Source organism: Mesoplodon bidens (assembly GCF_964165515.1).
Source record: "Mesoplodon bidens genome assembly, chromosome: 13".
In the NCBI taxonomy this organism is placed as follows: Eukaryota; Metazoa; Chordata; class Mammalia; order Artiodactyla; family Ziphiidae; genus Mesoplodon; species Mesoplodon bidens.
Genome location: NC_138169.1, coordinates 7,948,460 through 7,975,221, shown reverse-complemented (window position 1 = coordinate 7,975,221; position 26,762 = coordinate 7,948,460). Strand labels below are relative to the sequence as shown.

Here is a 26,762-nt window from a genome sequence, read left to right as displayed (position 1 = left end):
GCGAACCCATGTCCCCTGCATCGGCAGGCGGACTCTCAACCACTGCGCCACCAGGGAAGCCCCAGTTTATTTTTTTAAAGAAGTTTCAGGTTCACAGCAAAATCGAACAAAAGGTAGAGATTTCCCATAACTCCGTGTCCCCACGCATGTACAACCTTCTCCACTATCAACATCCCACAGGACCGCGGTGCATTTGTTACAATCAGTGACACATCATTACCACCCAAATTTCCATAGTTTACATCAGGTTCACTCTTGGTGTTGTATATCCTACGAGTTGTGACAAATGGATAGAGACATGTATCCACCATTGTGGTATTGTACAGAATAGTTTCACTGCCCTAAAGACCCTGGTACTCTGCCTAGTCATCACTCCCTCCCCCTTTTGCCCCTCACAACCACTCTATTTTTGTCCCCATAGTTTTGTCTTTTCCAGAATGCCATATCTTTGGAACCATACAGTATGTTGCTTTTATAAATTGGCTTCTTTCACTTTGTAATATGCATTTAAAGTTCCTCCATCTATTTTCATGGCTTGATAGGTCATTTCATTTTGATGCTGAGTAATATTCCATCATCTGGATGTACTTCCATTTATTTATCCACTCACCTACTGAGGGACATCTTGGTTGCTTCCAAGTTTTTGGCAATTGTGATTAAATCTGCTGTAAACATCCACGCAAAGGATTTTATGTGGACATAAATTCTCAATTCACTTGGGTAAATACCAAGGAGCCCAATTACTGGATCACATGTTGCCTCCATGAAACAACAATGGGAGGAGTAATAACTTTGAAATGGTATGTATTTGTATTGTTTCATGTTACAAACATGTATGATTATTTTTAATTTTAAAATAACATTACAATTTAAAAGGAATAGGGAATTTCCTGGCGGTCCAGTGGTTAGGACTCAGCGCTTTCACTGCTGTGGGTCCTGGGTTCAATCCCCTGTTGGGAACGAAGATCCCGCAAACCACGCAGCATGGCCCAAAAAAAAACAAAAAAACGGGGCTTCCCCGGTGGCGCAGTGGTTGAGAGTCCGCCTGCCGATGCAGGGGACACAGGTTTGTGCCCCGGTCCGGGAGGATCCCACATGCCGCAGAGCGGCTGGGCCCGTGAGCCATGGCCGCTGGGCCTGCGCATCCGGAGCCTGTGCTCCGCAACGGGAGAGGCCACATCAGTGAGAGGCCCACGTACAGCAAAAAAAAAAAAAAAAAAAAAAATGGGGGGGAGATAAATAATTTTATTTTTTAGAGGTACAAAGATATTTACAGATAAAATGACAGTATTCTAGGATTTGCTTCAAATTAATCTATGATGGGGTGGAGGGTGAGTGAGAGTAGAATTGAAGCAAGAGTGACTGGGACTTCCCTGGTGGCCCAGTGGTTAAGACTCCTCGCTTCCACAGCAGGGGGTACAGGTTCAATCCCTGGTCTGAGAACTAAGATCCCACAGGCTGCACGGCCAAAAAAAAAAAAAAAAAAAAAAGAAAGAAAGAAACAAGAGTGACCAAGAGTTGACTGCCTTTCGAGTGGGGTACATGGGGATTCACTGTTCTGCTCACTCTGCTTCTGTGCGTGTTTGAAACTTTTTGTAATAAAAGGCTGAATAAAAGGGAGGGTTACTTTACAGAAAAATATTAAGAAGATAACATTACGGTGAAGACAGTATACAAGTGACCATGATTTGGGGAACACTGGACCAGAAAATCTCAAACAGCTGATCTATCCACAAAACTGTTTTATAATACCATAAACATGGTGGGTAATTTGTTTTCAATCTATCAACTTAAGAAAAATACTAGCTTGTGTGAAGTGAAGGATGTGCTGAAGTTCGGAACCATTACACAGTCAGACCACTCGACGGAGGGAGGAGCAGCAGTTTTCTGTTCTGTTCACCGCTGTCTCCTCCGTTTCTGGAGCACGGGCAGGCACACAGTAGGCACTCAGTAACTACGTGTCGTGTAAACGACTGGGTCAGAGAGCCGGTAAGCTGGTGCTCTCCTCGGATGTGGGTTGGCAGTGACATTGAGGAACCAGGGTTCTCACAGGAGGAACTCTCTGCTCGGCCCGTCTGAGCGATCTGGCGCTCAGCTGCTGCTTTTCTCACCGACTTCCCCAGGGAAGTGGTTCATGTGTGGGCGACTTCAGCCTCTTCTCCGAGCAAGTGTTCTGAGGTCCAAAATAGCGGCGCTACCTTGACAGCACAAGACATCCCCATCCCCTGTGTCTGCGGATTTCTAGTCTCGCCTCCCACACAGACTCCTGCTCTTGGAAGTGGCGAAGGTAACGGGGAGAGAGGAAGAGGAGGATTTAGTCAGTTCTGTGGACAAGCCGTTTCAGAGAAGAAACAATGAACGTTAGCTGTCTCGCCTCGCACACACAGACACACTTCTCCATGTACACAGAGCAATAAGGACAGAGAGGGGAGAAAGAAGCAAATTTAATTTGACTTGAATTTAACAGGAGAAAGAAAAATCAAATTACATAAAAGAAAATGGCTGAGGGCAGAAAAATGTTCTTTACCACAAAGATATATTCCTTTCTAAGAACTCCCACTAGGTTTATACATTTGTTTTGTAAAATTTTTAAGTAGAATATATTTTTAAAAAAACATAGATGTTAATATCATTTTCTCAGGTATAAGTTAATTTTAAGTTTAAATAATACCAAACATCACCCTGATATAGAAGATGAGGGGCTTGCATACTTCCACGTTCTTTCAACTGTGTCACCTCAAATTGTTAGTCATGTTCTCTCTGTATATTTTTCTTTTTCTCCTTTGTCTTTGATTTTTTTCTTTTTGTCTTGCAAATCCTTTAAGCTTACCTTCACTAAATGATCAAAATTGACATCACCAATAATGGGATAAAGCAACATCACCTGCCTCCGGGCAGGAAATGGTAATCACTGATATAGTCTTCCTGCTAAAAATGAATAACCTAAATACCATCATGAGGAAACACCTGACAAACCCAAAATAAAGGATTTTATACAACATAACCGGCCTGTTTTCAAAAAAGTCAAGTCATAAGAGACGAAGGCAGAAGAACCATTCCAGATAAAGACAACTAAAGAGACCTGAGTCAATGAATGGAACGCATGATCCTGGACTAGATCCTGAATCGGGGGGAAAAAAACCCCACAAAGACTATTGATATAAAGGATATCACCAACAACTGCCTAAACAGGAATAGGGCCCATACATTAGATAATAGTGTTCAACTTCCTGAATTTGACAGCTGCACTGTGGTTAGGTAAAAACAAATCCTTAGCCTACATGAGTATTCTGTGTTTTATTCTTACAACTTTTTGCAAAGCTTGAAATGATTTCCAAATAAAAAGTTAAAATCACAACTCTGTTCCTCATCTGTGATTCTCTGAACTGTTAGCTGAGCTGTCTATTTACCTGGATTTAGTGTTCACCTCCAGTCCCTTTGCCAGCCTTCTCCTGAGCTAGTAAGTCCTGTATATTGAGTCATGTCTTGCTTGGCCAAATTTTACCAGCAAGTAGCTACTTTCCAGAAGGACTCATAGATGCTATAGCTTCTAAGTTCTTGCAAGTTTGGAAACACCTGTCTTCTTACCTGAATAATAATTGCTTGGATATGATGCTCCTGATCATATTTTCTGTCCCTTAGAACTTTGGAAACAGTGCACTATGTTTTTTTTTTTTTCTGGCATTGAATGCGGCTGCAGTGGGCTATTTTTTCTCCTTTTTATAAGGAATCTGCTTTTTCTGCCTGGAGACCTGAAGAATTCTCTGTATATTTTTCAGAAACGTTCATTAGGTCCCCATCTGTTTCTGATGTATTTACCAGTTCGGATATGGTGTGGTTTTGGTCTTCAATTTGTTTCCTTAACTCTTTCCTCTCTCTGTTCAGCTTGTGTCATTTTACCATCTTCTCTCTGAACAGTTGTTTTATTCACATCACTTCAGCTTTTATATAACACAAAGCCATAGTTTACTCTGGGTAACGTTTTCTCATGGCCTGAATCCCTCATCTCTCTTTGGACTCCTAGGTTCTTTTCTTCTCTTCTCTCCTCTTTTGGTACGGTATGTAGTCAGTTGTTCACCTTACCCTGGGCAGCTCTACTTAGACCTTCTATCTGCTCACATGTAATGCAAATGAATTTTCCTTTATGCCCCTCCTACTTTATCTGAGACCTCCAAGCTACAACTGAAAAATCGGGCATTGCAGTCTATATATTTCTGTAGCCAGAGGGCCCTGGGGCAAGGGTGGGGAGAGTGCTGTTCCGGTGACTATACGATCGGCTGGAGGTCTCTCTCTGAGCTTTTCCCTTTAGTGGCCTGCATCGGAAAAGAGGCAACTCTATTCCTGAAGGAGTGTGTGCTCAGCCTCAGCCCCAGGCAGGCAGTACAAGTTGGCTCTTTCAACGTCTATTCTCACCTCCTCTGTTTCCTTCCCTTCCTGGAGGAATCCAGCCTCACTCGTGGTTGGAGGTGACACTATTACAGAGATCTGAATTGTCCTCTCCAAATGAAAAGATAAACCACGTACAGAGGAGCCCTCTGCCTTTGCCCGCTTGTCCTTCCGCCTGCTTCCTCCCGGAAAGTTTTGCAATGCCTGGGGGCGTAAGAGCCACTCAGATTGAGAGGATGAAAACTATCTGCTGAGGACAGCAGCAGAGCAGAGGGAGTGCAGGGTTCCCTGAGGACATTCTTGAGTGGCTGGACCCACGGGGACTACCTACCTGTGAACTTATCATCATTCGAGTAAAAACCCACCCATTCCCACCCACCCGTTTACTTAAGCCACCCTGTCGGCTAGACGAGCTATGGAAAATGACAACTAGCCATTTTTCCTGCTCTGGTAGCGTGCTGGGTGGCAATAGCAGCGCTGGCCTCAAAGATTTTTCCCCGACTGCCTACTCACTTCTTCAGTCTAATTTTCTCCAAACTGGGTTGGGCATGGGGATGGGGAGAATTAGAGGGAAATTTCTGGGGATTTTGCTATTTGTTTTCCTTTCTCTTACCGCTGTGAACACAGTTTCAAACAGAGTCACACCACAATTTTGTTTCGTTTCTTGGTTGTCAGTTTCAACGTTTACAGCATGAACTTGATCGGCTTTGCTGGATTTTCCTGAAGGTGTTTTTAACAGGCGAAGAAGTGTGTTCATTTCACTAGGTGTGGCAGCGGGAGAGAGATTCTGTGACCCAGCTTCACTTGGCCCTACTGGCCCGGAAAGCCACCCCACCTCAACTCCAGATTAAAATGATCACTACTTTTCCAAAATAAAACATGACAAGCTAAAAACAGCGTTTCCTTTCTAAACATTCAGGTCTGGGAATGCAGGCTTATTTAAAAGGCAGGCAATGATTCATGGATCAATTTAGATGATAACCCCAGTTTTCTGTATATTGCATCTGTTATAACCTCTGTTAGGAAGAGGTGTTGATGAAATACAGTTACTGAGTCATCTCATAACTGTCCAGTTTCCATAAGCCAACTATGACCTCATTTTGCAAATAACCAGGGAAAACCCAGCACTATTCCCATAGTGACAGTTCAGTGTATCTGCAACCCTCACAGAGGAGAATACGTGTGAGGTTTGGGAATGAAGCATCAGACATTTCAAAGCTGACTCCCTAAGGTGACTGTTTCTATAGAAGAACTCACATCATTCTGATTATTTTTAGTATTCTCTATGAGAAGAAATAATGCTCTGCATTAAGCTTGACACCACGTGACCCTGCCCGAATTCACTGTACAGTCCACCATCCACACAGAGCAAATGTCCTGCTCATGTGGTGATTGGCTTTTGGCAACCACAGGTCTGCAACAGAGCCATGAAACTGGAAGTAAGTGGACTGGAAGAAAGCAGAAAGAGCAGTCTCACAGTCTCCATATCTTACGCTGTAAAACGGGACCTGAGGGCCTGGCTAAAGGTGAGACAGTCATTTCATCACCTGTTCACTCATTCACTCGTTAAACCTGCATGTCCTGCTCTAGGAGGCCCACTGTCTCCGGGCTGTGCGGGGAGGGAGCCTGAGTGGACCACACACCCGGCCCCGAGGGTCACGCGCAGAGCACCGAGGAGACTGCGACCCGGACCGGGGAAGGAAGCGGCCACCTGCAGACGAGAGGTGACGACACAGCACAGGCCTCCATCGGTGAGGGAAAGTGCACGAGTTGGGGGGGGGCGGGGGAGAGACGGACAGGCAGACACGCAAAGGGCCAGGGACAGGGTGTGGCGGGAGATGCAGGAGACACGTGAGGCGTGGAGAAAGCCAGGGGAGGAGCGTCGGAACGTGGATGGTGGTGCGCACCGTCTACAGAGCGGCAAGGAGCCACGCACGTGCAGCCGCCGGGAAGCGACCGCTCAAGCCAGAGTCCTTGCCGGCGTGCACTGGGGCGGCAGGAAGCCGACTGCAAGGGACGGGGAAGGAAAGGGGAGTGAGAAACAAGGCAGAAAACAAACTTTAAAAGTTTGGAAGTAAAGATAAGCTGAGAAGATAGGGCTGCAAGTGTGAAGGGTGTGGCGAGATTTAGAAATGAGGAGGATCTCCCGACCCCACGGAAGACCCGAAGGGGCGATGAGACGCAGCGGCTCCAGGCGGGGGTGGAGGCTTCAGGAGGGACGCGTGGCAGTCTGAGTGGAAAAAGAGGCTGAGACACCTGAAGCAAACGGATACATGGAACGATTCCTTCAATAAAACGCGACTCAGCCACGAAAAGATATGAAGTTCTGACACAGGCTGCAACGTGGATAAGCCTTGAAAGCATTATCCCCAGTGAAAGAAGCCAGATGCAAATGGACACGTACTGTATGATGCCATTTATGTGAAACATCCAGAATAAGCAAATCCACAGGGGTAAAAAAAAAATAGATTAGTGGTTGCCAAGGGCTGGGAGGAGGGAGGGATGGGGAGTGGCTGCTTAAGTGGAGTTTCCTTTCGGGGTGAAGATGTTCTGCAACTAGACAGAGGTGATGGTCGCACAACACTGTGAATGGACTAAGAGCCACTGAATCGTACACTGTAAAATGGGTAAGACAGTACATTTTATGTTACGTGTATTTGAACACACACACACACACATCCCCCAAACCAACCCAAAGCAGCATGAAACCAGTCAGAACATCAGGAAGGAAACAGTGTGAGAGCAAACCGTCAACAGCAATTATAAAGTCCTAAGAAAGACTAAATTACGTGAGCTATTAGGTTGAACCATATGAAATTGCAGAACAATAGCTATTTCATATGTTCAATCTAATATAGCCTCTTTTAAAAGACGAGGCACTCTATGTGACATTTTATGAAGATTTCTGTCACAGGCGATGCCAGGTTAACTCCAACACTTCTGCTTCTCACAACCCTCACTGATCCTGCTTGTCACTCCCCTCCCCTCTTAAAATGAAAAACCCTACTGGGTAAAGGGGACTTAGGAGAGGAGAGTGTCTGATAGGGCAGGCAACGAGGAGTGCGCACACGGGGCTCTGCTTCTGGCTTAGGCAGCTCCACCCTGGAGGGCTGCCAGCGAGCAGGTAAGCCCCACAACTGTTCAAACACTTCCTCCCGGGGGACATGGCGCTCGCTTGCCAATCAAGGCAGACGAGGGTTTCTAAGAAAGCACAGAAGCTACCGTCACTCTCCACGCCTTTGACCAACCTGTCCCGCTCACTGTTAGCCCTCTTAATATCGGGACTCCTTCATCCCCTTGTAAGGTGATAGAGAGAATGCTCTACAAAACCACTGTCACAGGGCAGCAGGGATTCTTTTATTTCAACAAATAATCTGACTTCCAAATGACAAACAGGAGATGAAATAGCCCTCTTCATGAAGATGGCTTCTCAAGGAAATCAAAATCCTTAGCCCATATTCCCAGTGAGAGTCTTAAGATGCAGGATAGGATGTCCCTTGCACTCTAGTGGTTAAGACTCTGCGCTTCCAATGCAGGGGGCGTGGGTTCGATCCCTGGTCGGGAAACTAAGATCCCACATGCCACGCGGCGAGGCCAAAAAAAAAAAAGATGCAGAACAGATTCTGGAATCTCGTGGGCTTTCTAAGCAAAATAAAGATTTGAGGCAGAAAAAAGTAACAGTAGAACTGAAAGTATATTTTTATAGTACTGTGTGACCCCACCTACCCCATTCCTAGCTCAGAGGGTTTTTTTCTTTTAATTTTAACAATAATTATGAAGTACATAGAAATAAGTTTTATTCTCAGTAGGGGACAGGAGCAGGCAAACAGGCTTACGAGTTAGTCAGACACGAGCTCTGATCTCAGCTCCTCCGCTGCCTAGCTCTGTGTCGTTGGTGAACTGCTTCAGTTTTGAGCCTCAGCTTCCTTCCGTCCTACAAGATAACCTTACTGTCTCAGGTATGTGGTGATGATTCTGTGAAACAACGGCAGAGCAATCCGCTCAGCACACGGTCAGCGAATGCGGTGCTGCTGAGCAAAGGGACCGGGATGGGACTCGGGTCCCGGGTCTGTCCCACGTCAATCTAGTCTCTACTGTCTTCACTTTATTATTTTTTTAAATATTTATTTATTTACTTACTTATTTTGGCTGCGCCAAGTCTCAGCTGCGGCGTGCGGGATCTAGTTCTCCAACCAGGGATCAAACCCGGGCCCCCTGCATTGGGAGTGCGGAGTCTCACCCACTGGACCACAGTCCTCCACTGTCTTCACTTTAGAATGAAACACTGACTATGTCTATAGTACTACAATTAAAATTCTTTTTTTTTTAATAGGGTTTCTGCCAAACTCTGTAGTATATTTCTGAACAAAGTTGATCAATAGTTCGGCTCAACTGCAGCAAGTAACAAAGTGGAAATTCGTGATTTTACGTAAGTAAGGAGCACTCTAGACTCTTGGAGATTATGTAGTAAGAGTAATAAGAGCCGATGAATTAATCAGTCTTCTTTAGCCTAAGGCTGCTTCTAAGTTATTTTAAATGGGGGGGACTCTATCCACTCTTTTGAAACGTGTACACGTCAAGGGAAGCAGTATCTGCAGTCTTCCTTGGTGTTCACCATCACCGTTCACAATCTCTAATGTCACAGCCTATCACGGTTTAGTTCACAGCCGCTTGCTTCTCTCTCCAGAGTAAAACAAAGGGCCAAACAACCCCTGCTTTTAAGGGAAGTCACTGCCCTGGTTGTTTCTTGCAGGTGCTGTTTTCTAACATTCTTTCAAAGTCACTGAGCTTCAAATTTTTAGTCCCAAGACATTTTCAGAAAGAAGGTAATTCAAACACCAAGGCAGAAGAGAAAGGGCTGGAGGATGGAGAGGAACCCTGAAAACCTCTGCCCAAGGAATCGTGACGCTTCCCGCTTAGTCTTTCCGGTTCTGAGTGACAGAAACAAGAAATGTAATCAACAGTCCGGTTAAGGTCAAAACGTAAGACAGGAGGCTGACCTCTGTGTGTTCTTCCCATTGGTGGATTCCACGCTCTCCATCAAAGATGTTCAATGAGATGAGATAAAAGGAGACGAACAGACTCAGCATTTGGCCAAGATCCTTCCCTTGCAAGTCCTTATAGACACCCTGATGTCAGAGGTACCCACAGGGTTTCAGATGCTCTGGTTTGTGCCGGAAAAAAAGAACCTCATCCGGTCAAAGGGCTTCTGTTTTCCATGAACCCTGCTTCCTCACATAGTGACCAAAGCAGAGTGCACAACCCTATTTACGTCAACCCCCTTTGATCCTTTTCTGGACCCAAATCAGAAAATGACCCACGTCTCCTGATGCTATGGGCTGAATGAGGTTGAGCCCATTACTACCTTCTTTGGGCTTCCGTTTCCTCTTTTACAAGTGGGGGTAATGACAGTGCCATCTCATGGAACCATTGTGAAGACTGAGAGGACAGCTCTCATGTATTTGTGCCCGTCACACAGTAAAATAAGAGCCACTGAATGTGAGCTACTATCACCAAGAGCATCACTGTTGGCCTGGAGTTTGGAGACACGGGCCATTTCTCCAGTGAAGTAAGGCAGCTGTGGAAAGCTCTAACGAAGACTTTCAAGTATGAAATCAACTCTTTGAAGAGCGCTTTCACTACAAATGGCACCACGTCAATGGACGCTCAATCTACTCCATCCCCATGAGAATTAATATTTGCAAAGTATGCTTGGGAAAAAAATTTTTTTTTCCCCTTGACGTGCAAAGCAAGAAATAATGACCACACAGTAAAATTCTCTTAAAAATATTATTTTTTGGAACTTCTGCTCTGAGGTCAGACGTGACTAACAGTCTAGCGTTTTGATTCAAGAATAAAAAGCAGAATACAGCATTCTTTAAAATCAGTTTTGCTTCAGGGTTTAATAAACTTGGCAGAAGCCTTTGTAATTTAAATACGGAAACAAGTGGGTTGTGGTTAGCTTATCGTTCACTCCAGGTGTAACACACGTTCCATACACCAATGCACACAAGTGCACATGTACACACAGTTCCATTAGCAGATATTTAAACATTTTTTTTAATTTAAAGAAAAGCAGAGTCCTATTTGAAAACAGCTGCCAACCCTCACACCAAATCTGTATTCTTGGAACCTTTTTCTTAAAACCAATTTTGATGAAAGAAAAAAAAAATCTTCGAGAAAAAAAAAATTGAAACCCAAGCAGTAGGGAAAAGATACTGTCCCTATCCATTTAAATGCATTGCCATACGATCATCTGATAAAGATCTTATTTGCTACTTGCCTGCAAGTTCCCAGCGCTTTTTTTGGTTTTGTTTTTAAAGGACCTGTCAACTCACTCCTACCCAAGTCCTACAGCAGCACGCTTGAAAACCAGGAGACATAGAACACAGGTGACTTGAAACCCCATCTGCACCACCCCACCACATGGAGCACGTTCTCTGAGGAGCCTCCGAGCGCCCTGCCCACAGCAGCAGACATCAGCGTGGCCGAGCTGGGAATGCCCACCCAACGCCCACTGACCTTTTGATGACTTGTGACTTCGTCCCTGCTTCTCCCCAGCTCCTCGGCAAGTTTCACGTTCTCTTCTTGCAGGGCTGAAAGCTGCTGGGACTTCTGAGCTGCTGCCTGCTTTAGGGTTTCTCTGCAAGGACAGTGAGTGCAGGGTTACCATAGAAACAAGACAGGCAAGGAAACTGTGGGAGACGACCAGCTTCACAGCACCAAGGAAAATATATCTGGATCACGTGCCTGATAGGCTGTATGACAACAGAAGGCAGTATTATCTACGTGCAGGAGGGGCCAAATGGCTTTAACCTCTCAGGAGGAGGACTGCTGCTCCCATGTATTCCATTTTTTTTCAAACCTGATAAACACTACATCCACTCTCATCACCCACACTTACCCCACTTCTAAATACTCCCCATACAAAAAAGCAGTGTCACTCTAAAATAAATGACAGATGAAATGGTCAGTATTCCCCTTATTTCCATTAGAAAATTATACTTAAACCTATCATGTTGATAAAGTGATTTACTTTGCTGCCACAGCACTGTTCTAACTGTACAAACCTGTAATCTGTTTTTTTTTTTTTTTCTGGCAGAAATGCGTATCTGATGGTTCCATTTGCCAGTATCTGTCAGAATCAAGTGCTGGCGGGAATCTGGGTATATTTTCAGGACAATTAGAGGTGAAATGCCCAAAGGAAATGCAGTTTTCTAATTACATAACAAGTGTTTTGTTTTGGTTATATTCTTTCCATACTGCTAACTTGAAATTAAAAGAAGCAAACAAAAATACAGCTTGCTAACCATATTATACCATGAATATCAGCATATAAAATGTGAACGGGGTAAATGTATTTATTAAACATCTTCCCATTATAAAGCTTAATTGCAAATATACATCCCAAATTACCCTTTACACGTGGACATTGAAAATAGTCTATTTGATTGTTGGATTTTAGTTTTATACCATAGAAGGTTTAGATGCAATTATGAATTTTAAGTCTGTGCTGGCTATATTCCATTTAGGGAGCTGTCATACGTGGCTGAATTCTGAATCAAGTCATCTGGGTATGAATCCATCTGCTGATGCATGAACACATCTATTTTTAACTTCAGTTGTCTAATGGGTGGCAGTGCTTGGCATCTTCAGTTTTCTTGATTTTTAATTCTCCACGTACCTATAACATACCTATGGGGCTGACCTCATGAAGATATAGGGGAAGATGTCTACACAAAAATCCTCTTAGCACATTAAATTTGGCATTTTACAGAGATGTTTATTTAGCAAGTGAAGAAAAACTGAGAAGGAATTTTAGCTTCAGGTAATTAGTCATTCAAAAGCTGGGAGGCAGGGCTTCCCTGGTGGCGCAGTGGTTGAGAGTCCGCCTGCCAATGCAGGGGACACGGGTTCGTGCCCCGGTCCGGGAAGATCCCACATGCCGCGGAGCGACTGGGCCCGTGAGCCATGGCCGCTGAGCCTGCGCGTCCGGAGCCTGTGCTCCACAACGGGAGAGGCCACAACAGTGAGAGGCCCGCGTACCGCAAAAAAAAAAAAAAAAAAAAAAAAAAAAAGCCGGGAGGCCTGATTTTAATTATGGATCAAAACACACACACACACACACTTACACACACGTGCACTACAGCTAAAATTCATCTTCTGGCCAAAATCTATCAGCTCTTGACAAATCAGAAGATTTTACTTATGATGAAATCATCATAAGCCAAACCTTTTATTCCCAAGTGGTCACCACCTTTATTAGGGGCTATTTGGTTTCAGCATTTGTGTGGCCTGTCAGTGATAAGTTCAAGATCCTGTTCTCTTTTAAAGATTTTCATCCTTTAAAAATTTTTAAATCCTTGGTTTCTATTAAGAGCCCACAGTAAATTAAAACAAGGAGTCAAAGAAATATCAAGATGCCCTAAGATTTATAAAAATGAGATTTCTTCAATGTTTTAAAACCTGCAAAACGATTTCATGTTCATTTAATCCTCAAAGCCCAAGGAAGTTAATGTTATTATTTATATTTTAAAGATGACAAAATTGAAGCTCAGGTAGGTGAAAAGATTTGCCCCAAATCAGTAAGTTGTAGAACCAAGAGAACTGGAGTTAAAACTGGCAGACAGACCTCAGCTGTGATTTGAATATAGAAACACCTCTTTCAATTTTTCTTTAGACCAGAGGGGATATGTATGTTTCGTAGAAGAAGGAGGCTCTAACAGCCCAACTTCTGGACATACTCTAAGGAATAATTCTAAAAATACCTACAAATATGATTCTCCCAATTTTTAAAGATGCTTTTCTTTCTACATTATAAGACAGATATCTTGCAACAGAAAGGAGACTGTCACAGTTTTAAAACTGAGAGGCAAACATTGCTAATATTGACTTGCAGACATCCTACTTAGGAATCTATCATATACTTATTAATTACCATGCTAAATATATTCTAGATTTATTACTGTGCCAGGTGAGTAATTAAAGGCAAAAATTAGATGGCTTATATCACACCAGAGAGAAACCATTTTATTCTCCCTCTCCAACTAAAAATAGGAGCTGGCTCACCAAAATCAAGTTTTCCTAAAACCAGTTGAGTAAGTGACATAGAGGAAAAGGAACATTTAGCTGCAAATGCTGGGATTCCAGGGCCAAGGGCAAGTTTCTGTAGGAGGTGGTTCCCGTTAGAACTCCTGGGTCTGCATAGGTGTCCTGGCAGGTGAAGAGAAACACCTGAAAAGCTCTAGAGGCCGTGAAGATCCCAGGTACGTGCTAAACCTCAAAAAACAAACAGCTGCTCCTTCCCTAGCTCGGAGCACTGGGGAACAAGACTAAGGAACAGTAAAATGACTGCTTTTTTCTTTTTAAGAAGCACTGTTCTCATGACACAGTACATTTATATCAGCTGGTCCCTGAAATGCGGCCAAGTCTCAGGCAGGGAACAATGAGTCACTGGGGGTGGGGGGCGCTTTCAACCCACTCCTCACACCTCCCTCCAGCAGCTTCCCACGTACGTCACTGCTGTGTCTCCCACTGCCCCTCCGTCCTGCTAAGAGTCCCGGCCTTGACCGGCCAAGTTACTGGCACACGGCGCAATTCTCGCAGCCCTGCTGGGCCAGGACAATCAGAAGCAGCGCAGGCCCTGTCTGCCCTGTGGTCTGGTTCCCCCTGGCCCGAACTCCTCCCTCAGGGATCAGAGACCCGGGAACTGGCCCCGGGGAGGAAGGCGCAGGCGAGGTGGACGGCAGTGCAGCCCACAGGCTTTTGCTCCGGCTCCCTTGCGGCCGCGGGCATGAGGCTGAGCTTTCCTTATTCAATGGGGTCGTTCAAAGGGCATGCAGAAAGAGTTTCCCTCTTGGCAGGGGTGAGACCACCGCACACTGAGCGGAGGTGGGGGACATGACAGAGAGACTGAGTGAGGAGGGTGACACTTAACGCTAGACCAGTGCGACGACCCTTACAGGAGACTCCCAGATAGCTCTGCAGGAGACAGGAATTCCACCCTCGGCTGGGTCCCCTCTCGCCCCGCCCCTCCACTACCCAGCACGGTCCAGAGAGCTCAGAGGGGGGTGATGGCAGAGGGGGCGTGGTGAGGGTATCTTCTCCCTACGCTCAGATCCTCCCTCACCAGCTGCCTTTGTGACGCAGATGATGGGCTCCAGACACTCAGGTGAGCAGAGCTACTGTGTCACGGTGGGGGGGGGGGGCACCCTGAACTGTAGCTGAACCCACCCTCTCTGAACTGATTTGAATTCATTTTTCCTATCACAGTGACCGTTTCTATTTGTGCTCTTTGCCTTTGGCAGACCTGGAGATTCAAGCCTCTCCTGGTGGCCAATCACCACAACTGTGCATGTATACATCAGTGTAAAAGGAACTGTTGGGAACTGTTTAAACACCACCTAGAGAAACATCACTAAAACCAAGACTGCCCAAAGGATCCATCATCAACGTCGTGAGCTGTCCATCCCCTCAGATGAGCAGCTCAGATGAGATCATTTCTAGGAGGATTTTAAGAACTTGCAGAAGAACTAGACATAGTATATACTGATTTAATCCAAGCTTGATCAACACATAGTATTGAGGATGGTGACTTGGGAACAGCAGTTTGGAACTGGTGCTTTTGCTTGTGTTTGAATCTCATCTATTCATTTGATCAAAACTGGAAATAAATAACACAAACCCTCGGAGGGCAGGGTCCACATACAATTCACCTTTGTATCCTTCCTAGCTTAACTGTACCTAGAACAAAGGACATACTCAAATGTTCACCAGATTAGTTGGCTTTAAATTTTAGGTTCACATGGCTGATACAGCGTAGTTCTCAGAACAGATAAGCAAAATGAAATCTACTCTGTAACTGTCACTTACAGTGCCAGATAAATAACCACCTGCAATGATTATAAGAACCAAACTCGAAAGGTGGTATTGACAAAGGAAACATGGGCAGCCTGTCTGCCTGAAATCTAGGCAGCAGACTGATGGGTAAACCTTGACTGGAAAGAGTCTCCCAAAATTCTGCTCTTTTAATTTCCACGCCAGAAGATTAGATTACTCTTAAAATCAAGACTACTGATAATCTCAAAAGTGCATGCTTTTTTTTTTTCCCCTATAGAAAGAGTTTTGAGGGATTAATAGAGGGTCTGATGTTTCCTAATGTTCAGATTAGCTACCATGTAAGCATACTACTTTAAGAAGCTCTGGGGGTTTCCCTGGTGGCACAGTGGTTGGGAGTCTGCCTGCCGATGCAGGGGACACGGGTTCGTGCCCTGGTCCGGGAGGATCCCGCGTGCCGCCAAGCGGCTGGGCCCGTGAGCCATGGCCGCTGAGCCTGCGCGTCCGGAGCCTGTGCTCCGCAGTGGGAGAGGCCACAGCGGTGAGAGGCCCGCGTACCGCAAAAAAAAAAAAAAAAAAAAAAAAGCTCTGATTCCCCTTGGATTTTCATAAGGCTTTACCAAGTCACATTTGAATTCCAGCTGTCCTAACTTATCAGCCAGCACACATTTCATTTTGATCCTGTAACTTAGCTATAGTTCTGACTTCACAGTGTAACGTTACAGGGGTGACTTCTCAGGTTTGCAACAGCGTTTGGGGGGCAGGAGGGAGACTATTACTTTTGACTACGTACTTGTCAAGTATTCTAAAAATAATTAGCATTGTTTTCCCTTTTGCAATTTTAAATAAGTGCCATAATTTCTCTCAAAGAAGGTAAACTTACATTTCTTTCTTGAATTCTTCCATTTTTTGGTTCTCTACAGTCAGAAGTTCTTTTGATTTGTTCAGCTCTTCCACATTTTTCAAGTTGTTTTCTTTAAGTGTATCCAACTTAAACACCAAGAGAAAAAAACTTGATGAAATTATTTCATTTTCCAATCACATGACTGGACAGACAAATCATTCATGAAAAGGTGAAATTAGTCATTTGCAAAACAAACAAACAAACAAAAAGATCACCTGGGTGAAGAGATTATAAATGATCAAGTCTATTATAAACTGCCACCTCCCCCTTACTTTAGTCAGACATGTCCTGTACACCTGGCCAAAATGTCAAACTAAATTGCTACATAAATTAAAGCAAAAGTTTTCTTTCACCTTGTATACAATTCTCAAAATTTATCATTGAACTTGCTATTCATGTATAATCCATCTTAAAAAAAAAAACAAAAAGAAATTGCAAAGGCATGCCATCAGCAAGGATTAATTCTCTGTGATGAAAATAAACCCCTTTCTTCCCCAAAGACTAGTCATTTAGGATAAGATATTTTTCAATGTCAGTACCAAACTTCTATGGTCGTCATTATAAAAATTATTGGGATATTTGTAGATGGGAAAAGATTCAGTTATTCATCTCAACTTCAATCTGAAAAGCAAAAGGCCACGTAGTGAGACTGAAAAGCACTCACTCACATTCAGCCCTATCACCTGCCCATGGGGGACACAGCCAGCCTAGGTCCTGGCCCCTGGTGGGAAAGCCAGACACATTACTAGAATGAGCGGGGATGTCCAACCACAGGCTCTGGCAGGTGGCTGGAGTTCGAGGTGTGCATCCCCCAAGGATGGGGAGCTCGTCACGGGCAATCCATTACACAGGGTGTGCTTCTGGCGCCTTGCTGGCTTTCTAGGGCTTGTACAGTTATCTCCTACAGCCAAAGGTACTTCTGTCCTGTCACCTGCTACCAGTCAGGAGCCCTAGAAAGTGTCTTGCTGGTTTTAATACCCCACCTCCCTTTTAATGCCCCCTAACATTCCGGATTCCTCCAGTCTGTATTCTGGCTGTAAGAAGACATCAAGGGGTATGGTTTAGAAGCACACAATTCTCCCTGAATCTGTCTTCAAAGGTTAGAGACATCCCCTAAACTCTCCTCATTTACTTTAGCTTCGAATTCTGCTTATCATCTATCACTTGCGATGCGTTTATATGTTCAGCTTAAGTCCTCTTCTGTTATGACTGTCAATTCCTAAACGTTCTCTTCTTTTTTACATACAGCAGCTTCTTATTAGTCATCAGTTTTATAAACATACTCTTTTCTATGTCAAGTTTTGTTTACCCTACAATTATCTCAAAATGTTCATGTCTTTATGGATTTCAATCACTGACCTTCCATCATGAGAAGGCCTGACCTTTATAGTAGCTATTCAATGCGGCTATCCGGATTTTCCCTGGCTTTAATTTCTTAACCTCTTACCTGACTATCGCTTTAAAAAGTATTTCAAGTTCTACAGAACTTCACATAACTATGTCAGCGAAGCAATCTGCTTGAGATTTATGTAACAGCCTTCCAAAGAAAGAAAGGGTTGGTATGAGCTGGGGGTGGGGGGACTGGGAATCAAAGGAAGGTGCAAGAATAAGAAATGCTACTTCTGGACAGAATCAAAATTATCTTGAGGCCGCACATCTATCCAAGACCCAGAAGTGACTGATTCAAAATGAGACAAAAGGGAACCAGTACTGAATTAGGCCAAGAAAAAGGCCTATGTCAAACTCAGGGCTGCGGGATGGAATTCAGTGGCTCAAAGTTGGGAGACAGTTGAGAAAAAAAAGCATATGTGATTTAAGATAAAAAATACAAAAGCTAGAGAATGTTATCGGTACCTCCTCTCATTAGTCCTACCACTGAACAATTACCACAGAAAGCCACGCTGTTAGGGTTTCCCCCCCCTTTTTTAAAGGTTGATCCTACTAAATAAGTAATGAAGTGATACACTTTACTTAATATTATCATCCGGGTGTACGTGCGACTCCACTAACATAGATCAAACCTGTGTAAGGCCACACTTCAAAAAATAAACAATCCTGAGTTAGTGATCAAACACTCCATGAAATCGATAAGCTGTCCTCTGTACAAAAAGCCATTTAAATCTGATTACTTCGTTCTGCAGTTTTTCATTTGTCTGCTTGGAATCCTCCAAGGAGGCCAGAGTTTCCGTCTTCTCTTTGGTCATCTGTTCCATTATCTGCATGGCATCTTCTGCTGTTTGAGCAGCCTAAATACGAGAAAGCCCTGTGAGAAATGAGGGCACCCCTCACCAACCCGGGGAGGTGACTAACACTCAGGCCATAGGGCTCAGGGTCTGTGTGGTGAAGGGAATCACACAGAGACGGTGAGCCAGTCACTGATCCTGTGCCGAAGCAGACAGACCAAGACATCAGAGGTCTTTACTCCAAAGCAGAACAAAGTTATAGACCCTTTTTGTGCCATTTTTTCAACAGGCCAACTGTAATATGCAATTTGTGTATTTTCAGACCCCTCTAAACCTACATTTTCTAAGTTCCAAGTTCCACTAACAACAGTGCTCACTATTCTGACTTATGTTTGAGAGAAATGCTTAGCAATAATAAAGAGTAACATCCTTATGTGGCCGAATTTTCTCTTCATCATATTTATTGTTAAAAATTTTAAATACTATTCTTGCTATCTCAAATTTGGGGCTTTTGAGATCACTTGGAATTTAGGTTGGGAACTTCTCATATAAAAATAAAAATTATTTGGGCAGTTACAGTGTAAGGCTCAAGCGTTTAATGCGAAGCACTGAATGACAAAGTTGATGAGAAGCTGTAGGTAATGAACATAAGCATGGCTGTGAATAAAAAAGATAACATGCATATGGAAACAAATCCTTAGCTGATAAGATATTGAAAAAAATCACCTAAGTGAATTAAAATCTTTTTAGGCACCTGCTTACAATTTCATGTGGTCTAATAAAGTTTATAGGAATTCTGCCTTTATACCTTCCCTGTTACCAACTGTGGAGGTTTCCCTGGAATCTTCCAATTCGGAATGAATAGACACAATGGAACAATTAAAAGTCACATAGAAGATACTTTGTTTTAACATGTGCCCATTTTACTATTGTTCTTAAGCCTTTAAGAACCACGGTTGCCTTTTTCACAAAAAATTCTCCCTACATTAAAAAAATCTATCCTTTTTATTCACAGTTTGCAATTTTTTCTAATGGAGAGGGACAACTGCGATTAGACACTTAGTAAAGAGTTGCCCTTTCAGGTGGTGACAAAGAGCTTGAGATATCTAAGCCAGTGATTCAGTGGGTTTCCTTCTGCCGAAATGAAGAAATCCCTCAGCCACTGCAGGGTTAGTACACAGGGTTAGGCCAGGCGCTAAACACTTGAACCTCCCACTTTACCGTAAAGGACTGCAGAGTCTCGAGCTCTCTAATCTTAAGAGTGAGCTTGCTCTTGTCTTTCCTTAAAATACCGTTCTCATTTTGAGATTCTAGGAGGTTGATTGAGATATGGCTGTTGGTTTTGGCCAACTGGCTGATCTCTTTCTGAAGGATGAAGTAGCTTTCGGCCAGCTTCTCCTTCTCCTTCAGGAGCTCGTCCTTTTCCAGTATCATCTCTCTTTTCTCAGCCAGGAGGTTCTTGTTGTCCTGCATCACCCTGGCCCGCTCAGCCAGGGTCACCTCGTGGTTCAGCCGCAGGTCATCCAGCATCTTGGTGAGGCAGCTGTGCAGCTCCTGCAGCTCCAGCTTGGATTTGGACAAGGCAGCAAAATCACTCTTCAGATTCTCTATGTTGGTGGCCAGTTGAGCCGTCTCTGCGCTCAAGAGTTCCTTCTCCTTAACAATCTCCGCCACTTTCTGCTCTGAGTTGCTCTTGTCTTGGATGAGCACAGAGTTCTCGGACTGGAGCTCCTTGGTGCGCATGCTCAGAGCCTCCACCTCCTGCTCCAGGAGCACCACTCTCTCGTGGAGTCTGTTGTTTTCACACAAGGATGACTCTTTGTCCTGGGTCCTGTCTTCTTTCTCCAGGATGAGGGACTGCTGCATGATGTGGATCTTCTCATTTAACTTCTGACACTCTTCTTGCAGGTTCAACCCATCCTTCAGCAAGATGTTCTTTTCAGAACAGCAAGCCTTGAGTTCAGCGTTCAAACTCTCCTTTGCTTGCAGTACGTTCGTGTGTTCTTTTTCTAGAGTCTTTTTGGCATTTTGAGCCTCTCTCAGCATCAAAGCGAGATCACACTTGGTGGCTGCGAGTTCTTGGTTTTCCTTTTTTCTCTCTTGAAGCTCTTTCTTCAGAGCATCAAGATTACCGAGCAGTTTCATCTTCTCGTGCACAATGATTCTTCTGTTTGCAGACTCTTGATCGTATTTCTTTTTAAGGTCTTCTACGGCTTTGACGGAATTCTCTCTTTCTGCAAGTAAATCTGTATTTTTCATTTCCAGTACAGATTTTTCTTTCAAGAGACTCTCCTGCTGCTTTTTGAGCTTAGTGATTTTCTGACAAAGCATCTCCTTCTCAGAAGTTAGGTAAGTGATCTTCTCGTTCAGGTTCATCTCGATGTGGGCAGCCTCTTCCGAGCATTTGTGGAGTTTTTCAGTGATGAGCCTATTTTCACTTAGAAGTTCTTCTTTTTTGGCCAAGAGCCTTCTCTCAGAGGAGGCCAAGGTTTCTTTTTCATGCAGAAGCTGGATGCACTCGGAGTCTGTGATCTCCCGACTGGTCTTAATTTCTTCCAGCAGCTTGGTGAGGCTTGTGTTTGTGGCCTGAAGTTGCAGAGTCTCCAGCTCGGCCTCCCTCAGAGCTTTGCTGGCCTCCTGCAGCTGTGCGCGGAGCCCACTGGCTTCCGTGCTGAGCAGATATTTGACCTGAAGGGCAGCCTCCAGGCTGGCATTCAGCTTTTCCTGATCTTGAAGCAGCATGTCCTTCTCAAACTGCAGATCTTTGCTGTTTTGGAGGAGACGGTCTCTTTCGACCTTTAAGGCTATGCACATGTTATCAAGACCTGACTGTTTCTCCAAAGCTGACTTTTTCTCAGTTGTGAGATTTTCCATCTCCTGCACCAAGCTTTTCTGATCTTTGACTAGCTCCTCATGGGCGTTCTGAAGCTTCTGAATAATTTCATCTTTATCCTCAGCCAGTGCAAGGTTTTCAGTTACAAGCTTCTTGATATGATCCTCCAGGTGATCTTTTTCTTCCAGATTCTTCTTAGACTCAGCCATCAAAATATCTTGGCTGAACTGGAGTTCCTCTGTGAGTGCCTGCAAGCTTGCTTTGGAAGCCTGCAAAGACACATTTTCCATATTTACCTTCAAGAGTTCTTCCTGTGCGTTATTGATTTCTTTCAGTAATTTCTCTCTCTCAACAGCCAAAGCTGCTCTATTGGGCTGTTCCTGCTGATAAAGCTTTTCAGCATCTTGCTTTTCTTCTAAGACTTTCTCCTTTTCTAAATTAAGAGTTTCGTTTACTGACCATAGCTTCTGTTGGTCTTCCTGAAGTAAAGTTATTTTGGCCTCCACCTCTACAAGCTTTGACAAAAGTGAACCTTTTTCTAACTTTAAAGCATTTCCCTCCTGTGCAAGAAGCTGCTTCTCTGATTTCAGACCCCTCAGCTCTTCTGACATTAGTTCAATTTCGTTTTTGGCTGATGTTAATAAGTAAGTTAGCGACTACAGAAACAAAAGATGGAAAGAATGGAAACAAAATGAAATCAAGCAGCCAAATGCAAGCCCGAATAACTTAACGTAACCTAAACCATAAAGTTAAAAAAATTTTTACAATAACTGTCATAGAAACTGTCTGGATAACAGGGGAAAGAAACTCGATGAACAGAGCCCCAAAAAGGATAATGCAAAGCAAGTTTAGCTTTGCAAAGTGCTGATGTATCTACTGGTTTATCTTTGAAACAACTTTTGAAGTATTCCTGATAGACACCTAGAAGATACAAACAGTAGTTTGACTTTGACGTCAGGGCATGAAATTCTTTCCTGCCATTCCAATTATCCAATTGTTTCTATTGTAGAAGGGATTCATAGAATTTTTTAAAACACAATCCAAAGAACTACAAAAAGTGAGTATACTTTAACCAAAAAAGAGGAGGAAGGGCAAGGTATTATAAACTACTGCTTTTCAAACTAAATGCAGAACTTTACTTACTAAAGGACCTGGCCTGAGACTGATTTAGCTTCAATATTACACATAACTTAGTAAAAATACAGACTAATTTGCTAGTCTCTGGTGACCAAAATAAATGGGCTTTAGAAAAGTGTATTGGTTTATAAAGTAAATTGACCACAATGTCTCTACCAGCTCTGTCCAGAACTTTCTGCAATGATGCAAATGGACTTTATCTGTGCTGTCCATTGCGGTAGCCACTAACCACACGTGCGGTGCTTGCGACTGAGAGGATGAATTTATAACTTGAACTAATTTAGATTTAAATGGCCACATGTAGCTAGTGGCTACTGTACTGGACGGCACAGCTATAGTTCATTGGCTCTTAAGCTAGCGAACATGGGAGCATTGTGGGCTCCATGAATCTCCTGAGATTTCATCTAAAACTTGTTGAGTGTATATACCGGCTTTCCTGGGGGAAATATCTTAAAGTTTCATCAGATTCTCAAAAGAGTCTGTTGAGCCCCTGCTGTTGACAACATTGAGATTCTCAGAAATCGGATATCCAGACAACTTTGGAAGGGGAACAATCCTGGGCATTTTAACCAAATGATCTTTATAAAAACAACAACAACAACAAACAAATTAATGAGCCTTTACACAAACCACCAGAATGCTGTGGTTTGGTCAGGCTGCAACATTTTAAGGGAAACACTAAAAAACTAGAGTCTGTCCAGATAAAGGGAACCACAAAGACAAAAACTCTGGAAATTATATCCAGTTGTTAAATGGTTCATAAACCTGGAGACACATCACAGGGAAAAGAGAAAGTTTTGATGGACAGCATGTAGGAAAAAGAAAATTTAGGCATCTTATACATGACAATATATTACATGTCATGCTACACTTAATTTATAAGTTTTAAATAGGCTCTGTTTCAAGTCCTATGTATGCTCTTTTCTATTTTCTTTCTACTAAACTCATATATATATATATATATATATATATATATATATATAAACATTTCTCTGACACATTAAAAATAATTAAAGACAAGTATTTGCTTTTCTTTGAGCCATTTAGATGGGAGTAGGAGGGTTGAACTTCATTACGTTACCAGAGTCAAAAAACACATCGGGACACTGATACTATCCTGACACCATAAAATGAAATTCAGTGTATCAAGTTCTACTCCACTTAGCAGTAGGATGTTTTCTCACAGCCCTTAACTCCAGCTTCCTTGTTGACGAGCTCGTAGTGCCTTCCTGCGGACATGCGGGAGCCCTCTCTAGAGCTCTCCCTTCTGCTTTATCCTCTAAGAGCTCTGTGCCTCCAACCAGGCTCCATTCCCTGCCCACCTGCCTCACGTGGCCTCTGCCTCTTGCTTTTCTGCAAGGTGTCTCTCCTAACCCTGGTGCAAGGTGGCAGCGAGATGGCCAAGATTAGAGGAACATGCTTTCCCACCACAGAGAGTCTACTACAGGCAGGCAGACAGAGGTCAGGCAACAGCAGACTGTTCGTGACAGCTGGGGAGCAAGCAGTGTAGGGGGTGGTGGCCACACAGTACATTCGGGGGAAAGACCTGTAGCCATCACCCTCCCTGAGAAGGAACAGCGGCTGGTACAAAGCACTTAAGATACAGGAAATGTAATTCGCCCTCCTGCCACGCACTCTGAGGGCCGACACGGGTAACGGCCACTGAACCCATCCCACGTGCTGCTGCTTTCCAAGCCCCCTTGCAGCCCTGACGCGGAACGCAAGCAAACTGTAATTCGACAACACGGTTCTCCCCACCACGTACTCTGGCTTTGTCGGCTTGCCTTCTCAGCTCCTCCGTCTCCTGCAGCAAGTCGCTGTTCTCCTTCTGTGCGGCCTTCAGCCGCTCCCCTGTGTCCAGCAGCGTCTTCTGGAGGTTCTGCAGAACTTCTTCGTGCTTGGCCTGTGTCTCAGAACTGGCTTCTTCATACCTGGCTTTCAGCTCTTGACACTCGTTGTGGCTCATTTGCATTTTCTTTTCCTGCAGACACCCCGAGTCAGGAGTGAGTCATTTGGCCATGTCTGTTCTGCCCCTCAACCTCCCCTGCCGGCCAACAGTCCCACTGATTCTCTCCTTACCAGGTCTGACAATTTTGTCAGCAGTTCTTTCTTTTCTTCCTCATGCTTTTTAGCTGCTTCTTGCTGGCTCTGTTCAGCTTTGAGAGTTACTTCCCCAATACTTTTCTGCAGAAGACTTGCATTTTCATTAGCCTTGGTGAGTTTTAGCTGTAGTTCTTCTACATTTCTAGAACAAGTTTCAATACAAGGCATCAGATTTTTCAAAAGAGTACTTTAAATTCTAGAGTTGTACTTTAAAATATCAATAATAATTGTCTTAATGATTATAAATGTTATGAGCAATTAATAACATCTGAAATAAGCAAAAAACCAAAACAGGGCTTCCCTGGTGGCGCAGTGGTTGAGAGTCCGCCTGCCGATGAAGGGGACACAGGTTCGTGTCCCGGTCCGGGAAGATCCCACATGCCGCAGAGCGGCTGGGCCCGTGAGCCAGGGCCGCTGAGCCTGTGCTCCGCAACAGGAAAGGCCACAACAGTGAGAGGCCCGCGTACCACAAAAAAAAAAAAAGAAAAAAACAAAAAAACTGACTTGTCCTGAAGAATAATTTAAACAGTTGTGATGGCTACAAATACCTTAGGGTAACTACTCCTCTAACTGTGAACATTTATTATTTTATGTCAGTAGATCAATAAGGAAAAATGAGTGAAAAGTAAGAAGCATATTAGAGGACGTAAGTATTTCGAGGTTCCCAAATTTTAGCAGACTAGATTATCAAAGACTCATTTTGGGGTCGCTTGAGAACAGAAGATACGAAAATAACAGTAATGTGACATTCTAGCTCAAAGAGAACCACGTGGTCCCACAAAGATGTACGAGGGCCATCAACCTGGAGAAAAGGCTGGCTCATGGACCGGAGAACAGGAAGGAAACTTGGACGGTGCCTCTGGATAATCACCGACAGAAGTGGAACTTCTCCAAGGCTCTGTGCCACAACCGCCTGGGCAGCTGTGCCCACCTCACAGCAGGACTGCCACAGTCGGCCAACCAAGGCCCATCTGCCTGTCACCCACCAACGCTGAGCCGTGCGTGAGTGCACGGCTGGACGTAAACTAACTCTGCCAAGTATTAATGCTTTCAGAATCAGAAGTCTACCGGGGCTATTATGTCCTCTAAAAGTTTTTGCCTTATAAAATAAACATTTGGGGCTTCCCTGGTGGCGCAGTGGTTGAGAGTCTGCCTGCCGATGCAGGGGACACGGGTTCGTGCCCCGGTCCGGGAAGATCCCACATGCCGCGGAGCGGCTGGGCCCGTGAGCCATGGCCGCTGAGCCTGCGCGTCCGGAGGCTGTGCTCCGCAACGGGAGAGGCCACAGCAGTGAGAGGCCCGCGTACCACAAAAAAAAAAAAAAAAAAAAAAAAAAAAAAAAAAATTTGATTTTTGTATGGCAGCCATCAAAAGAAAAAAAAAATCAAAGCAACAAGAGCCTCAGAATAAAGACGAGAAGAGAGATTACGATAATAGAAGCTTTAGCGCTGAGGAAGTAGGGTGTAGTGATGAAAAGCAGCAAGGGCTCTGGGACCAGACCACCTAGATCTGAAACCTCAGGCAAGTTACTTAACCTCATTAAGCCTCAATTTCCTTTTCTTTGAAATAGGAACAATAGGGGCTTCCCTGGTGACGCAGTAGTTAAGAATCTGCCTGCCAATGCAGGGGACACGGGTTCAAGCCCTGGTCCGGGAAGATCCCACATGCCGCGGAGCGACTAAGCCCACGCACCACAGCTACTGAGCCTGCGCTCTAGAGCCCACGCTCTAGAGCCCGGGAGCCACAACTACTGAGCCCACGTGCCACAACTACTGAAGCCTGCGCGCTTAGAGCCCGTGCTCCACAACAAGAGAAGCCACCGCAATGAGAAGCCCGCCCACCGCAACGAAGATCCAACGCAGCCAAAAATAAATAAGTAAAAATAAATTAAAAAAAAATAGGAACAATAATACACTCACCTGAGAGGATTATTAGAACTAGAAAATATACTCTACACAAAGCTGTCAGCATAGTGTGTGACACGTGGTCAGCCCTTCACACGTGTTATCTATCATTGCACTGAAATAGGTTAAAAATATTTTTAACTGCCTGTAAAAGATGTTATTGCCAGGCTTCCCTGGTGGCGCAGTGGTTGGGAGTCCGCCTGCCGATGCAGGGGACACGGGTTCGTGCCCCGGTCCGGGAGGATCCCGCATGCCGCGGAGCGGCTAGGCCCGTGAGCCATGGCTGCTGAGCCTGCGCGTCCGGAGCCTGTGCTCCACAATGGGAGAGGCCACAACAATGAGAGGCCCACGTATCGCAAAAAAAAAAAGATGTTATTGCCATTGGTAAACTACTACCTTTTCTTTACAAGTCACCAGAAAGTCTGCAATACACTGCGATAACAGAGAAAGAATGAGACTCTGGCAACTTTAAAACC

At 44.3% G+C, this 26,762-nt stretch overlaps 1 protein-coding gene across 4 annotated transcripts in view; it reads right to left on the bottom strand.

The window, feature by feature from the left end:
- Window positions 1-26,762, bottom strand: part of CLIP1 (CAP-Gly domain containing linker protein 1) — a 122,656-nt gene that overhangs the window by 15,745 nt on the left and 80,149 nt on the right. For 3 of the 4 annotated variants that reach the window (XM_081251932.1, XM_081251934.1, XM_081251933.1), the window contains 5 exons: window positions 24,359-24,524; window positions 24,045-24,260; window positions 18,256-18,372; window positions 16,106-16,212; window positions 10,909-11,029 (listed from right to left, as the gene is read on the bottom strand). In XM_081251932.1, the coding sequence (XP_081108058.1) occupies window positions 10,909-11,029; window positions 16,106-16,212; window positions 18,256-18,372; window positions 24,045-24,260; window positions 24,359-24,524 (727 nt within the window). Of the gene's footprint in view, window positions 1-10,908; window positions 11,030-16,105; window positions 16,213-18,255; window positions 18,373-19,530; window positions 21,799-24,044; window positions 24,261-24,358; window positions 24,525-26,762 lie in introns of all 4 variants that reach the window. The other variant, XM_081251935.1, reaches the window with a different exon arrangement.